Source organism: Trachurus japonicus, chromosome 13 (genome assembly GCF_045865225.1).
Source record: "Trachurus japonicus isolate A0001 chromosome 13, Traja_1.0".
NCBI classification, from domain to species: domain Eukaryota; kingdom Metazoa; phylum Chordata; class Actinopteri; order Carangiformes; family Carangidae; genus Trachurus; species Trachurus japonicus.
In genome coordinates this window covers 41423145-41439466 of record NC_140919.1, presented here as the reverse complement: position 1 = coordinate 41439466, position 16322 = coordinate 41423145, and the positions used below count along the sequence as shown (strand labels likewise).

Sequence of the window (16322 nt, the reverse complement as noted above, 5' to 3'; positions counted from 1 at the left end):
GAGGGCTGAAACATCAGAACCAGAATCAGAATCGTGTTACTGCCAAAGAGTCGGTACATCTACAAAGAATTGGACTTGGTGTACATGAAGCTAACACTGAAGAACCTGCAGTTCCTCTAATGACCATCAGAGTCAGTCATGGGCTCCAATGTAAAATGTGCAACAGAAATAAACACGTTGACAGCCTGGTGGTCTCCCTACGCTGCACTACAGTCTCAGCTCTGCACAGGCCCCTCCTCTTTTTTGGCCCACGGTAAAAGGGGCGGGGTCAGACTCTGCCAAGATGGCGACAGTGGTGCAGATCACTCTGAGCTTCAAAATGTTAGTGTCACAGAGGCTATGTCGGTCTTTACTTCCAGTCTACGGATTGTTAGCACTTGATCCCCTGTTATGTTAGGGTTGGGGGGGGGGGGGCTGATGTAGCTGAAGGCTGAGATGAGGTCTTGCATACTTTTCCGTGGATATATCTTCCATTTGAATTCGCATTTGCATAGGTCAATACAATAAACTTGTGTCTGTCTTAGCTGGGTTCTTACCCCCCCACCCCCCACCAACACACACCACCCCCTCTCCCTCTCTCAGGCTCCCCTGACAGTCCCTAACCGTGCAGGCTCACTGGTTCATTTTTCATGTTTGCGCTGTTGCATTTGAACAGAGACAGAGACAGAGCACATTAGTAGAGAGTCAGAGAATTTCATGATATCTATTCCATCTGTTGCGTGTTTCTTCACAGGAGTCATCATCGACAGAGCCTGGGGTTTTCTGTGTTTTTCTCATGGGCACAAACCCCCATCACGCCAAATCAGAGCTCAGAATTGACTGACGACACCGACTGAACATGGTGACGCTCAGTTAGTCCAACCCTGACATAGAACACGCATCAAATCCTACTAGAGGACTGGTAACTAAGTGGCAATAAGCCAATAATTCATATATATAGCCATGCAATGTACATATCATCCACAGCTTGTACAAGTATCTATCCAGCTTACTATTTATTTTCATGGCATTACCATTGTCTATTTGCACTACATGTGCCACTTTACTTATTTATCTTATTTTATTTAACTATTTTTTGTATCATTCTTATTCTTATTATTCTTAACTTATTGTTCAGTTGTTGTTGAATGTCTTTTATGTGAATGTCAGAGAGCTATGCAAAACACAGTCAAATTCCTTCCTTCCTTCGTATGTATGCAACATACTTGGCCAATAAATCCAGTTCTGATTCTGAGCCGGCCTCGAAGGACCATCTCCTGGAATTGAAAACAGAGCTTGGTCTAGTTTTACACTGAGCAGAATGAAACAATTTAACTAGAACATGTTTACATTGTTGGTCCTACACAAATATAAGTGATGAAGGGCCGTCTTGGTGGCTCATCTCCAACCCAGCTGAACGTAGCAGGTTGACTTTACAGCGACGGTGCCTCAGCTTAGACTAAACAAACAGCACAGGGTGAAGAGGAGCAGGTGACCTACCTGTTGAACTCGTAGATGTCCTCTATGTTGCAGAACAGAGTGCTGACCTGCTCCGGCTTCAGCGGCAGAGCTCCGCAGTCGATGATGCAGCCGAGATAGTCCTGCAGACACACACAACACACATCAGAGATTAAATATATATATTTTTTTACAGTTTATAGTGGATGACTTATTTTAGTTTGACAGTTGTCCTGACAAAGAGCAGGCTAAGGTTAGCCGCCCACTTTTCTCTTTGCCACAGAAAACACACTTTCTCTACACTCAGTGTTTTTATTGAGGCTTTATTTGATGTCACTGAAAACACTGCCCTCAAATTGAAGTTGGTTGCTGCACCATCTCACAAAATTACATCTCCCACAGGTATTTGTTGTTTGACAATAACTTTATTTTATATGGCACATTTACAAACATGCATACCATAGTGCTTGGACAAATAAATCAACAGCAATAATAGTCAATAGCAGTTATAAGGCAATAGATGAGGACAGCTAGAGGCATCAGATGTCATATTGAAACACACACGCACTCACACTCCCACGCAAACCCAGTAAAAGCAATAAAAGAGTCAAACGGAGACAATAAAAAGATAAAAAGGAAAGCATGTCTATAAAAGTGAGTTTTTTGAAAGAAGTTACTGCCTCATGTGCTGGGTTGATCCAATATGGAGGAATCTTGATGACAAAAAAGCTTTAGCTTGATTCTCTGTTTCACTTCTGTTTTGGCTCGGATCTATCCTTTTTTTTATTTCCATTGATGCTTCCATGCCTCTAGAAATTACAGGAAACAGGGAATGAAACACTATTGAAACCACAGTGCTGGTTGATGTTGTCAAAAATAAAATCCAACATTCCAGTAACCTGCAAACTCTATGTAGAGAGACAGAGGTGGAGGTGGCAACACTGCAGCAGAGATGCAGCTGGTGTGAACAGGAATTATTTTTACTAGTAGTAATGCTGTTATTTCCATCACAACTGGCTCCTTACTGTAAGTTTCACATAAACACAGTTGGATATCTGGTCTATCTTGGAGGAAGGAAATCAGTGTCAAAAGTTGTTTGACATCTTCAGGAAACGTAAACAGGCGACCACGTCTCATAAAGTCACCTACCAGACTACAACATCAAACCAGAGCTTTCAGGTAACTGATAATGGCGTGAACAGGAAAGCGGCTGTGTTGTCAGAGACGCCCTAACAGACAGGAAGTCAAACAACAGACAGGAAACCAGGAAGTTGAAAGTGTGAGGGAGCAGAGAAAGTGAAGCTGATGATGGGATCTTCACAGACACATCTGGCCCACGGTGACTGACAGGTGGTGGAGGACAGTTGGACTTGAACCAAGCTCCTTGGCAGTGAAATACCTGGAGTGTGTTACTGTGTTAGTCAGTGCGTTAGTTTACACACTGCAGTGCTCGCACAGCACGGGCACCTGGGTTAGGAGAAGCTGAGTCGGCTCAAACGGAGCACCGACGCTGCTCTGGTACCAGCTAAGTGCTACCAGCTGTTTCATTCATGCTTCACAGCTGGAACATCCCACCATAGTCATCCTCATCACGCCGACGTGCCACCTCCTCCAGCTGCAGCTCCTGTCCAACACACTAACTGCTGTCTCATGTTGGTGATTTAAAGCCCCAGTTTGTAACTTATTTGGCTTTTTATCAGCAAAAATTAAATATTGCTTTCATAAATCCGTATTTCACTGAAGTCGAATCACACCTGCATACAAATGAAAGCTTTCTGGTTCCTTAGAATGAGTTGTTACAGTCGTTACAAATACATAAGTGGGCGACGCACCGAACCGAGGCGGCCATGTTGCATCGTGACCGTAGGTAACCACGGAAACTGAGCGGAGCTGTGGGCTCGGCCTGTTAAAACTGTCACCACTGTGTAGTGTGAGGAAGGACGGAGGCACTGGTGTTGCATTCAGGTGCAGTCAGGCAGACGGCCGTCAGCAAACCAACCGGATGTCATTTTACTCCACGAGAGAAAGACGGTAAAACAATACCACATCACCATGACAACATATTGTCAGGCCTGTATTGTTTTGCCTCGTGCTGGCCGACCACTTGTTTACATAGAGGCTTGTTTATCCTGTTACATGCAGCGTCTGTTGTCTGTCTGACGTCTGCCCCATTTCACCTGAATGCAACATCAAGAATACGTTCAGATATGCAACCGCACCGCTAGATGGGGGGAATTCCTACAGATTATATATATAATACGTTTACTAAAACCAAAGATATTCAATAAATGGAAAGATACTCCATGAGCGGCTGCTCCAATGATATGAAATGGTATACACTTCCTGTCTCTCTAAATGGGCGTGGCCAACCGTCACCCCACCTCGTCTGTGAACGTGTGTGTGGATTTATACAATTTTTAGGTAGATGAAAGTGAGATATTTATATTTTCTTATGATAACATTAAATATTTACACTACTAACAGTAATATTTAGCATGCCAAAAATAATTTAAATCATTTTCACGGGATTTCGCGGCCGTTTGTTTGACGTTGCCTAGGAGATCTGTGCCAAATCTCGCGAGAGTGTGTCGTAGAGACAGAGACAGGTCTTGAACAAAGTGGATTTTCTCCGGATCTCTCCGTCTGAAAATTACCATTTTGGTGTCAAACTGTTCAGAAGAGATGTGGCTTGTGAAAAATGAGTCCAAAATTTGCTTCAGTGACCGTGGGGAGAAAGGCCCGACCATAATCGGTGTTCACATTAAATTGTCCCATAGGAATCAATACACTCCAAACTGCCTCTGGTCTCTCTAAAGGGGCGTGGCCGTGCAGAAGCCCACGTGACATGCATACAGGAAGCTGACTCGTCATGAAAGGTCTTGGTTTATAAACCGTCTTTGCTAAAACTAAACAAGTTTTTTTTGGTTATTTTTTGCAGAACATTATCACAGTGAAGTTGGCCTTTTAACCTTTATACATACACTTTACTTTTTCCCATAGATCAGAGGTTTGGGTGATTATACTTTTATTTTGTTTCCACATTTATGCTTTGTCAATTTGAATAGCTTGCATGCATGATTATCATTCAAATGAACGACATTGTTGATATTTCCATTGGTATCAGTTAACAAGGTATCTTTATAAATGGCAGTGCACGACCATGAATATACAAACCTGTGTATTAACTGAATAGCTGAGTATTGAATCCAATGTTTGGCTATTAGTTTAATATAATACACAATTTTATAAATATTTAAAGTAGGGGGTCCCTTGCTCATTCTGGTTGGTCTCAACATCAGCATTTGACCATATTTATTTCCATGCATGTATATGATTGTATTGTACGCTTAGGGCTGGGCGATATAACGATGTCGATACGGGATCGCGATAAATCTTTGAACGATTTCGATAATAAGCTATGGCCCTATTCCTCGATATCACATGAAAGTAAATATGCGCGACAGCAGCCAGCCACACTTCCGTCTGATACTCCGCCTCCTGTCCTGAGCATGCAGAGCTTGTTTGAGCTGCTGCAGCTAAAGGGAGGAAGGATAAGATGGATAGATAGATAGATATACTTTATTGATCCCAAGCTGTGATAAAGTGAAAGTTGTAAAAGAGGGAGGAAATGAGTGGAGGTGGAGCCGATGGCAACTGAAGCGATTGTGAACGTGTGGAGCATCAGTTCGTCTGTCCCGGCTAAAGAAGCCTGTCAGTGTGGAGTCAGAGCAACCTGATGATAGCCTACCACGGTCAGAAAGTGGAGGAAACACGGAGCTGCTTGTGACGTTTATTCTGCGGTAACATGTCTGTTTGCTCATGTACAGTGTGAAGAACATGCGCTAGGCTCAGGCCCCCACATACTCCGGCGTATTTGACTCCGCGGATGTCCGCGCGCACTCGAGGCAGACGAGGACCCAAAGCGGGCGTCCGCCGGTCCCTTCCGTGCAAAGCTCAATTTTTATGACCGCGCGGACTCAATCTGTTTCAAATGTGATACTGTATGCTTGCCTATGAAACCGCAAAAGTCCGCGGACAGTGCGCGCGGAGTCAAATCCACTCACAGTATGCGCCGACAGCCTCTCTCCCTCCCTCTCTCTCTGTCAGCGCCGCGCGCACACACACACGGAGCGTCGCGTCGGAGCGGTGAAGTGAAACAACAACCTGCAGATCACCTGAGTTGACGTGAACTGCGCTCGTGGTTACCGAGTCAGATCAATAAATAGGCTTTATGCACAGCTCCACTACTTCCTGAGCTCAAACAGGCTCCTTTCCTTCCTGTCTTACATTATTGGACAAACTGATGAATCCAGGTGTGTCTGACAGTTGTTGTGACTACTGAGGTCAGAGTCAGACACACCTGGATTCATCAGAGTGGGCTCGGCATAAAGCCTGGTGTCAGAGCAGCTAAATAGCTAAATATTTGTCTACAACCTGTTCAAATAACTAGAAAGACTAAAGCCTCATGATTGACACATTTTAGAGCTGATGTATGGTAGAAAAAAGACAACAGAAAACAACAGCAACAACAATGTAAATCAAATCAAACTGTGGATTATTGAACTGTTCCACCCTTAATGAACATTAAAGTGAACTCATGTCATCCTCCCAAACTGAACACATTCTCTGGTTTCTTCAGGATTCAGTCAGGATGCTGCTTGAACTGGCAGCGGCAGCAAAAAATACATATCGAGACGATATCGAGAATCGATCAATATGGAAAAACATATCGTGATAACGTTTTTTGCCATATCGCCCAGCCCTAGTGTACTTGCATTTTTATCTTTCATTGTGTGTGAAAGGGTTAAAGATAATCGGAGGACCTGATGCACACATACACTGTTTACTGTATGTAGAGTCAGTCATGTTGTAATGGAAACTTCACCGAACTGAAAACCATCATACAATCCTGTCAGAGCCCAGATGATGTCATTTCCTGTGGTAGCTGGTAATTAGATTACAGCGGAGAGGAGTCGGGGCTGAGAGACTGGGGCCAGGGGAGGGAGGGAGGGGGAGGGGGGGAGAGGGGGGGAGGCAGATGAGATAGGAGAGGAGAGACTACAGAAGACTGTCCTCACATTCACATCCACACAGTTTTATTAGTAACACACCACCAAACACAGCGAAGCAAACAGAAGCCTGCAGGCTGACAGGCTGCCAGAGAGAAACTCTGAATATCCAAACTCAGACAGAAACTGGGCCGAGGAGGAACAGAGATCTGGCCAAACAGAGAATAATGTGTGAGAAAGCACCAGAGGCTGAGGTCAGCTCACCAGCTCCAGTCCAAGTTCCCAAACTGGGATCCATGACATCTCTCTCTACACGGTCACCAAAAAGAAAATAAAAAAAAACATGATTTGATTTTGATTCGACTAATCTAATCCACTATAAAAAGATACAACATGCCTCAGCCAACATAAAATAATCTGCTCCTCTTCTGTTTACATGCAGGCAGAGGTGCAGCTGCATGAAGCTTGGACAGAGATTCTCCTTCATGTTACTGATGTCTGACAGTCTTCATAAAACAACCATTCAGAGACTTACAACCAGGATTAATGTGGACCAGGTTATTGTGGAAATTCACGAATGCCTCCTAAAAATGAAGGTGTGAGACCTGGAGCAGCTTCCATTGATAGAAACCTGAGGGAAGTCTCGACTATGTGCTTTAACAAAGACTGATTTTTATTAAGAGCCTGACTTCTGACCGCCTAAGAACTGGCTCCAGACAAACACCAACTCCTTGCTGGGCTAGAGCCAAGAACCGATTACATCAGGGGCTGTGGGGGTGCGGGGGGGGGGGGGGGTTACCTGACCAACAGGACCACTGCAGAGATATACATAGATGTTATAAATATCGTATTACGTTTGTAATGCTAATCGATGCAAGCACAGTTAAAGCAGCAGTAAGTGATCCAGTGGTTTTGTCTAACTTCCTGTCAGCCGATGGAGTTAGCAGTCCCCGCCCTCGTCCCTACGTCACCACATTCAGACGCATCCCTTGGCTGCACACACAGAGAGGACTGCCCCTTTATGCCGTTCTCTCTCCTCATTGGAAAAAGGTTGTAGGATACAAGGAAAGTTTTCTCCTCGGCTTACAGCAGAGCAGAGTGACTGACAGACCCGTGTTTCAGACCAAACACTCTATAGAAGTGATTGCTGTCGGAAGATACAACTATTTAGGACTTATATTAACACAAATATTCTGCTTACTTCTACAATAAGCTAAGTAGCCAAGCTAAAGAATGGCTTACGTTCATTTAAAGGGTTAGTTCAAATTGGCCCATTGGAGTTAGATGAGAGAAACCAAGAACTTCCATGGGCCTCCGTAGTGTAGCTCTGAGCAGCTCGCAGCTCTGCTCCGCCGATCTAAAAAATAGCTTGCACCGACAATTAAAGGTAACGAACCTACTGTACTAGTCAGACACTGCCAAGGTAGCAGAGGCACAGCAGCTTCAACACCGCTCTTCTGAGACCTCTGGGTGGCATCATAGAGGTTGTATCCATTTCTTTTGGTTATTTTATGGAAATAGACCAAGTTCCCACGAGGAGAGTTAACATAAATAAATGTGATCTAGTATCTGTTTCGCATGATACATCCCCAATGGCAACTGCTGTTTTGTTTTGCTCTACATGCTATGACACAGCGTTCTGACAGGCCAGAGATATGCAATGAAAAATGCTCTGAATGGAGGGAGGGGTGTGTGTGTGGGTGTGTGTGTGTGATGGGGCACATAATGAGAGGCCTTGGCCACATTCATCACCTTTTAAAGGCAACAGGAAATACATACACACACACACACACACACACACTCGAGGGCATGGAGGGAGAGAGGGTAACAGAGTGAAGAAACAGCCAGAGAGAGATGAGTGAAAAATGATAGAGCTCAAGAGGAAGATGAAGACAGGAGGAATGAGGAAGAGACAGACGGAGGAGAGGAGCAAGAAAAGAAGGGATCATGCAAAAAAAAAAAGAACATAGCGTGAGAAAATGAATAGAGGAGCAGAGGTCAGTAAGAGGGGGACCATGGTCTGGATTCAGGTCTAAATCAGTGAAGAGTGTCTGTTTCAACCTGCACAGCTTTTCTGGCACTGGTCACATGATACTTCTCGGCCAATCGCTGCAAGTCACATCTGTTCTGATTGGAACATATAAGATCATACGCTCTCTATTATGATTTTATTACAGCTCTTATTATCCTTGAAATGAGAAAAGAAAATACCTGTTACCAGGTAGAACATCAAATCATAGGCATGCTTCAGCTGCATGAATAGCTGTTGTACCATGAAATGACATGCAATTGTAAATGTTTTTTTTTTAATAAGATGATGAAAAGCAGCAAGTGAGGACCTGACAGAATCCAGAGAAGCTGCATCCGATACAGATGCCTGAGCCACCTCAGCTGGCTCCTCTCGACCATAGGTGAGGGTAGGAACCTAGATGGGCCGGTAAATCGAGAGTTTTGCCTTAGGGTGAGCTCCTTCTTCACCACGACGGACCCATACACCTGTCAATCTCACGCTCCATCCTTCCCTCACTCGTGAACATACTTATGTCCCATTTTAACCACTTCCACTCAATTTTGGCCCTATGGTACTTCTCATAGAAGAGTAGAGTGTCCTGATTCTTTTCAAGAGCAAGGGGAAGTGTTTTTCAGCCCTTAAAACCACCCCTTAAAGACTTATTGCAAGATGAAAAGCAGCAAAGGCGTCTTCTGTTTTCTGCATTTGTTCTTCATTGGTTCATCAAACGATCAAAATCGTAGGGTAAGATCTCTAATTCCAACGGCGTGTTCACACCAGGTGCGTGGCGAATTTTTCGCGCGATCAGATTACATACAAAGTCAATGTACAGATGCGAACGGACGCGAATTTGTGCCGGCGGCGCGAATGGCGTGGTGCGAATGACACAAACGGCGCAACGCGAATGAAGCGAAAACGCAAAATTTGCCCGTTCGCTCGAGTTCAAAATATTGAACTCAAGCGAAATATTTGCGTGAATGCCGCGAGTATAAACAAATCGTTAGCCTCATAGCATAATTGCCTACGTCATTTTTTGGCCAAATTGAGATATCTGCATAACTTTCCTCTCCTACCACTGCTGCATCACCTTGCCTTATTGGCTATGTCCTCAACCAATCAGAACACTTTTTAGAGTCCAAAATCACTATCTGCCTAAGTCATCTTTTTGACTTTGCTTGCTAGAAATTGTGTTTTTTCTTTTTTTCCGAAAATGTTCAAATATGACTTAGGCAATTATGCTATTAGGCTAACGAAATATTCCAGCGGGCAAACTCGAGCGAGTAGAGCGAGGCGAATATTTTACTCGCGCCCGGTGTGAACGCACCGTTACACTTCTCACTTCGTCGTCAAGGTAAATCTCCCTTTGGAGGCCACTCCAAACCAAGTGCTAGTGTTAAGGGAGGAGAAATGAGACTGGGCCTTAACCTCCTCCACATGAGGCAGGAGCTCTCCTCCGCCTGGAGGGGGGCAGGTCGAGAACCACGGCCTCGGACTTAAAGGTGCTGATTCTCACTCCAGCTGCTTCACACTCTGCAAACGGTCCTGGCTGGAAGGAGCCAACAGGACGACATCATCTGCAAATGTTGGTCTGTTGATCTGATTCAATGTCTTTTCTTCATGTTACGCTGCGTGACCACAGACCCGTTCAGCAGCTGGTTCTGGATCAGCAGCTGGTTCTGGATCAGCAGCTCGATGTGTGAACACAGTAGTAAACCACCCTGCGACAGTCTGAAGTCTCCCTCTCTCCGTCCTGTGCTCCTTTGTTCACTCCTGCTTCCTTCCTCCTCCTCGAACCCCCCTACCCCCCTCAACCCCGTTCCCCAAATCCTCTCTGCAACCCCAAATTCACCTCCTCCGTCTTTTCCTTCACATTCCTCTGGCTTGTTCTCATTTTCCCTTTGCGTGTGTGATTCTCTCTCACTTCTTCTTGTCCCTCTCTCTTTTGTCTTTCCAGCTCTCTCTTCATTCTCTCCTTCTTACCTCTCTTGCTCCCTCTATTTTCTCTCTCTCTTCATCTGTCTCTCCACCATCTTTTTACCCCCCACCCTCTCTCTCCCTCCTCCTCCTCCCTCCTCTGCTTCCTGTCCCACTTGGCTGCAGGTCAACAGCAGGATCCCCGGTGAACCCAACGTCTTTCGTCTACCACACAACTGAGTTTTTACTCTCTTAGAAATCTACAAAAAAAAAAAGTGCCCAATCAAATGAAATTATTTCACTTACTCTTAATTTAGTTTTGCTTATTTCAGCAGTTTCCCAGAAACATCTGGAGAGAGACAGATGTGATTGATAAAGGAATGAACCAGGTGCAGTGATCTCAGAGCGCTGGCAGCACAGTTTCACTTTTATGAGACAAAAAGTTTCTCAAAAAGTTTGTAGAAAAATGAGTTTACGAGTCGATCATTGACGGAGAGCTGTTTGTGCTCACTCTCCCTCCCTTCTTTTCCTCTTTCTGTGCGTCTGCATTGTTATCATTACTCACGCACACACACACACACACACACACACACACACACAAACACGCGTGCACACAGACCTATTATGGTAGTTGGTTCAGATTCCCAGCGAGCGTGACATCATGTAGCCTCAATCAAAACCAGACTTCAGCAAAACCTCCAATACCAACACACACACACACACACACACACACACACACACATACACACACACAACCACACACACACACACACACACGCACACACACACACACACACACACACACAACACACACACACACACACACACACACACACACACACACACAACCACACTTATCATCTAACAAACCTCCTTTACATCAGGACAAAGGAATTCTGGGATTGTTGCTTTGACTCTCTCGCCTGTAAAAAAAAAAAAAAAAAAAATGACTTGAGTAAAAAATGTGACAACCGAAAATCACTACGTTTTTGACTGCTGATGTTTTCCCACAATGCAACACAGACGTGCGCCCGTGTCGACCGGTGTTGCAGCAGCGTCTTGGTGCATTACTGGAAACACACGGTTGGATCCAGAAGTCTGTGGTCTCAGACTTTTGGATCCAACTTGCCCGTTCTGTTTGTGAAGTTTCCAGTTTGATTCGCTAACATTATGCAACTGTCAGAATAAGACACTGTCAAATATGGACAGGAGTTCATTTTTCTTAAAGGGATAGTTCAACATTTTGGCAAATTGGCCCATTGCCATAATCCCTATAGTCATAGCAGTAGGTTTGTTACCTTTAATTGTCGGTGCAAGCTATTTTTAGAATGGCGGAGCAGAGCCGTGAGCTGCTCAGAGCTACGCTATGGAGGCTCATTATGGGATTTCTTGGTTTCCCTCATCAAACTCATCAAATACACAATCCAACAACTCCACAACGCTCTGGTGGACAAGTTGTGAGCTGCACATTCACCACGCTATGAGATAATAACACAACGTTACCACACAGAGTTGTTTTAGAGGGAAATACAGAGACTGCTTGATGAAAAACTGTCCCTGAAGGCAACGCGTGGCGGTTTTACAAGAATTTCCCTCTAAAACAACTCTGTCTTGTAACGTACAGTTATTATCTCATAGTGTGGTGAATGTGCAGCTCACAACTTGTCCACCAGAGCGTTTTGGAGTTGTTGGATTGTGTATTTAATGAGTTTGATGAGGGAAACCAAGAAATTGTAGCTCTGAGCAGCTTGCACCGACAATTAAAGGTAACGAACCTACTGCTATGACTACAGGGATTATGGCAAAGGGCCAATTTGCCAAAATGTTGAACTATCCCTTTAAAGCTCCATATAGTGTAAAGGTAGATGCCCACCTGTGGTGTGATCATATAGCAGGTTCTGTCAGTGGAGAAATGCACATCTACAGTATTCAGTGCTTATTGTTCAGCTTTAAAACCAACGTTACGTCTGTAACGTTGTGATGTCACAACAAAGCAGTCACTGCTCTTGGCCACGCCCTAAAGCTCCGCCCACCTGTACCCTCTAACCAAAACTCAGGAGGATTTGGTTTCTGCATTTTGCTACCTAATATCTGCCGTATTTGCATTGGCTCACTCATAAAACAGTCAACCAATCAGAAGAGAGGCTCAGAGCCATCTCTCCTTAAAAACCATCAGGGGGCCACGAGGCTGTTTCCAAACCCTTGGAAATAAAACCAAACATTTGCAGTAATTTTCTCATGTTTTGGTTGTAATTCAGTCATGTCTTCTCATCTGTCTTGTTTGCATTGGAGGAATTTCTCCCTGGTGACACGTTTATTTTTCATCCTACAGTATTTTTTTAGGGGATGAGGGAAAATTGTAAACAGGTTTTTGAGAGAGAATGAGCTAATGACTCTCTGATAAACCGCCGCAGTGACGACTGCATGCGAACACGAGCCCTGGGCGGTTTAGAAAGTGACCTCCAGATGAAAACAGACTCAGGAGGGATTTACCAGCCAGAGACGAAGAAAGACGTGGTGGTGAGAGAAGAGGCTGGAGGTTCATCCTCCGCTGAAGGTCAGAGAGAAGAAACTGACAGACAGCTGATAAAGCTGATGACAGCCCAGCCCCCAGTGTGTGTGTGTGTGTGTGTGTGTGTGTGTGTGTGTGTGTGTGTGTGTGTGTCGTGGCACAGGATGAAAGCAGCAGTAAATTTTCTCTTTTACTTCAAAAGGATATTTCACACTCCAATTGGACAGATGGAGGCGATGCGCACACACACACACACACACACGCACACACACACAGCCTGGCTGACTCCTGCTGCACCTGGACCAGTGATGGATGAATCACATTCACAATCAAACGACCGAGTCAGCGAATTCTGTCAAAAACTCTCAATTTTTTCATTCAAAACTCTCTTTAAAAAGTTCAGTTTTTTTCCCTCGAAGAGGTTTGAACGTGTGCCTGACACATTCCCCGGGTATAGATGATGATTTCCCATGGTGCAACAGGAACAATAACAGTAGTACAGCACTCATTGAAAAGTACAGTAGTTGCACGTTTTGTTCTAGAGTGTTTTTGTTTGTTTTGTTATTTGTTTGTTCTCCCTTTACCTGCCTCATCAAAATAAAGTTAGATAGAAATTTGAGTCGTATTCATATTCTAATTCATTCTATGGAACAGATCTGGGGTGGAAATAAAGCAATGTTCAAGTTTAAAACAGTTTAAAAAGAAATACAAAGATTTAATTCTTATGAAATATAGAAATGAAGAAGGGGTTACTGGTTATCTGTAGCTATTCCGAAGAACACATGCATATCTATATAATATGTTTACACTTCTAATGACACATAGACAGTTATTGAGAGGAAGCAGATTGTTTCTATTATGTTTTAATTTATGTCATTTATGGAGAAGTGGTGGGAGTAAATAAGTTACACTGAGTATGCAATTTTATGTTTTTTGTGCATTTTTTGTTAGTCTGCCATGTCTTTGTGGTATTTTCTTTGTTTTATCCTATACTTTTGTGTTGCATATGTACTCAAAATAAACACTTGAATTCAATTCAATTTTTTGCCGGTGAAATTTTGACAAAAGTCACGAAATACGTCTTATAAAAACATCAGTTACAGCCTGTTAGGAAGAGAAGATGAATATTCAGTAGACGACGGTCATCATACATTATCCTGTACAACCTCAACCACAGACACACAGCTGTTACTCTCAGGCACCAAGTAAACCTCAAATCCAGACCTGATCGACTGACTCGTCATTTGTCTGAGATTAGCAGCCAGGAGAGATGAAGATATCAGAGGAGGAGGAGGAAGAGAGGGATGAAATGATAAAAATGTGATTTCTGGGTGAAAGTTGTGATGTTTTCATCGAGGAAAAGTTTCTGAGATCCAGAGTCAAGGCAAAACATGTCCATCTGCTGTGTGTGTGTGTGTGTGTGTGTGTGTGTGGAGGCCTGCTGCAAGTGAACTGGCCTGAAGGCATTCACACCTGGCCAGTAAATCTAGGCTACAGCCAGCTCCTCCCAAACGCTAACACACACACACACACACGCGGTGCTCTGTACTGGGGCCTCTCCACTGAGCCTCTGTTTCTGTTTGTTTACTACAGTTACTTTAATGAGCAGCAGCACTGTAAATACACTGTCACCGCCGCAGTAACGAGGACGACCAACCAACCAACCAACCAACCACACACGGTGTGGTAACAACTAGAGCAGCACACGTGACCACAGAGCTGAGGTCTGATGATGTACAGAGGCAACAGCAGAGAGACAGACCAGAAAGGTTCAACTGTTGAAATGTCACTCGTACCTGCTCATTTAGGTGGAACAGTTTGTCTCTTTATCATTTAACTGTCTGTTACTTAACTGTAGTTGGCTATTATTGCTGCTGTTGTTGGTGTTGTTGTTGTTGCTTTGCATATACGGAAGAGGATTAGGGTCACTGTGAAAAAAAAGTGAATTCTGACTTTAATCTCAGAAGTCTGACTTTAAACTCAGAAGTCTGAAAAAAAGTCTGAATTCTGACGTTAACCTCCCAATTCTACTTTAAACTGACTTTAATCTCAGAATTCTGACAGAAAAACAAGTTAGTTCTGACTTTTTCAGAGTCGGAATTCTGAGATTAAAGTCAGAATTGTGACTCTGACGCTGAAAAAGTCGGAACCAACTTGTTTTTTCACAATGGCCCTAATACTCTTCCGCATATACATATAGTGTATATATATACAGTATGTGTATTAAGGTATTTAGGTCATGTTTTACTCTGTCTTATGTACACTACCTGGGTTGGGGGTTGGTGATGGGGCAGATACAGTTCTGGTACAACACTGGACACTGAATAACTGCATCACTGCCTCTATTAATATGAAAACGACCAGTATGTATTTGATCACAAACTGGAAACGTTCAGGGGGTGCAAAATAAAGTTTCTGTTTCAGGTTTGAACATGGCGGTTTGTTGTTTCAAAGCAAAGAAATCAGCTCAACGTGACATGTGAACGTTGAGCTGATAGACTCTCACCTCCACGATGCTCTTCAGATCTCTGACGTAGGCCTGCTCCGTCTCAACGATCTCCATCACCACTCTCTCCAGCCGTGACAGCTGCCGGGGCCTGGCCGGCGCCGCCACCGCCACCGCGCCGGCTGCATGTCCGTCGCCGCGGTGTCCTCCACCTATCGCCCTGGCGACGCAGACTCCCGCTGCGGGGGGGGGTCCTCCGTGCGGCGTGACGAGGGGAGTGAGGTCCAGGCTGATGTCCGAGCCGTTCCTTTTGGGCGTGGAGGACGAGGAGGAGGAGGAGGAGGAGGAGGCGTTGTAGGTCGGCACGGCGCCGTAGGGCAGTGAGGAAGAGGAGGAGGAGGAAGAGGAGGAGTGGGAGGCGTCCTGCAGAGAGACCGAGGAGGCGGAGGAGGAGAGGGACAGGGAGGCGGGCCGCTCGCCGTCCGAGCAGACGGTGTTGACGGAGGTGCAGGAGGAGGACGAAGCTCCTCGGTCCCCGGATGACATCATCCTTCCCACAATCCCACTCAGGGACGAGACTGAGGAGGGACGCTTGGCAGCTGGAGAGGGACAGACAGACAGACAGACAGACAGACAGGTTGGTCCCATCCAATGAAAAGTTACAATATGAAGGATGAAATAATCACCTCAGTATAAAGAATCAACAACATTCTTTGGAACTAATGACAAAATAGATAGAGGCCCTAACTCCCAACTAACACCGCATCCTGACAAACAGCCAGCAAGCGAAACAGTGACAAAATCTCACGTGAAGGTGTCCTGATATGTGACGTAAACCAGGGGTTCAACTAGTCTCACTCTGGGCTCCACATTTTCCCATGGTCATTAAGTCGCGACCCACTTTTATAGAATTCAAACCAAGATTTTTTTTTTTTAAAGCCTTTAAAAACTAATTTTGCATGTACGGAAGTGAATAAAAAAATATCAAACTGC

General features: G+C 44.5%; 1 protein-coding gene across 1 annotated transcript in view; it reads right to left on the bottom strand.

Annotated features, from left to right (window-relative positions):
* LOC146976669 (uncharacterized) overlaps positions 1-15947 on the bottom strand; it is an 85696-nt gene extending 69749 nt beyond the window's left edge. The window contains exons 1-2 of the mRNA XM_085796585.1: positions 15390-15947; positions 1480-1580 (exon numbers count right to left, since the gene is read on the bottom strand). Of these exons, the coding sequence (XP_085652711.1) occupies positions 1480-1580; positions 15390-15878 (590 nt within the window). The 5' untranslated portion in view covers positions 15879-15947. The remainder of the gene's footprint in view (positions 1-1479; positions 1581-15389) is intronic.
* Between the last annotated feature and the right edge of the window lie 375 nt (positions 15948-16322).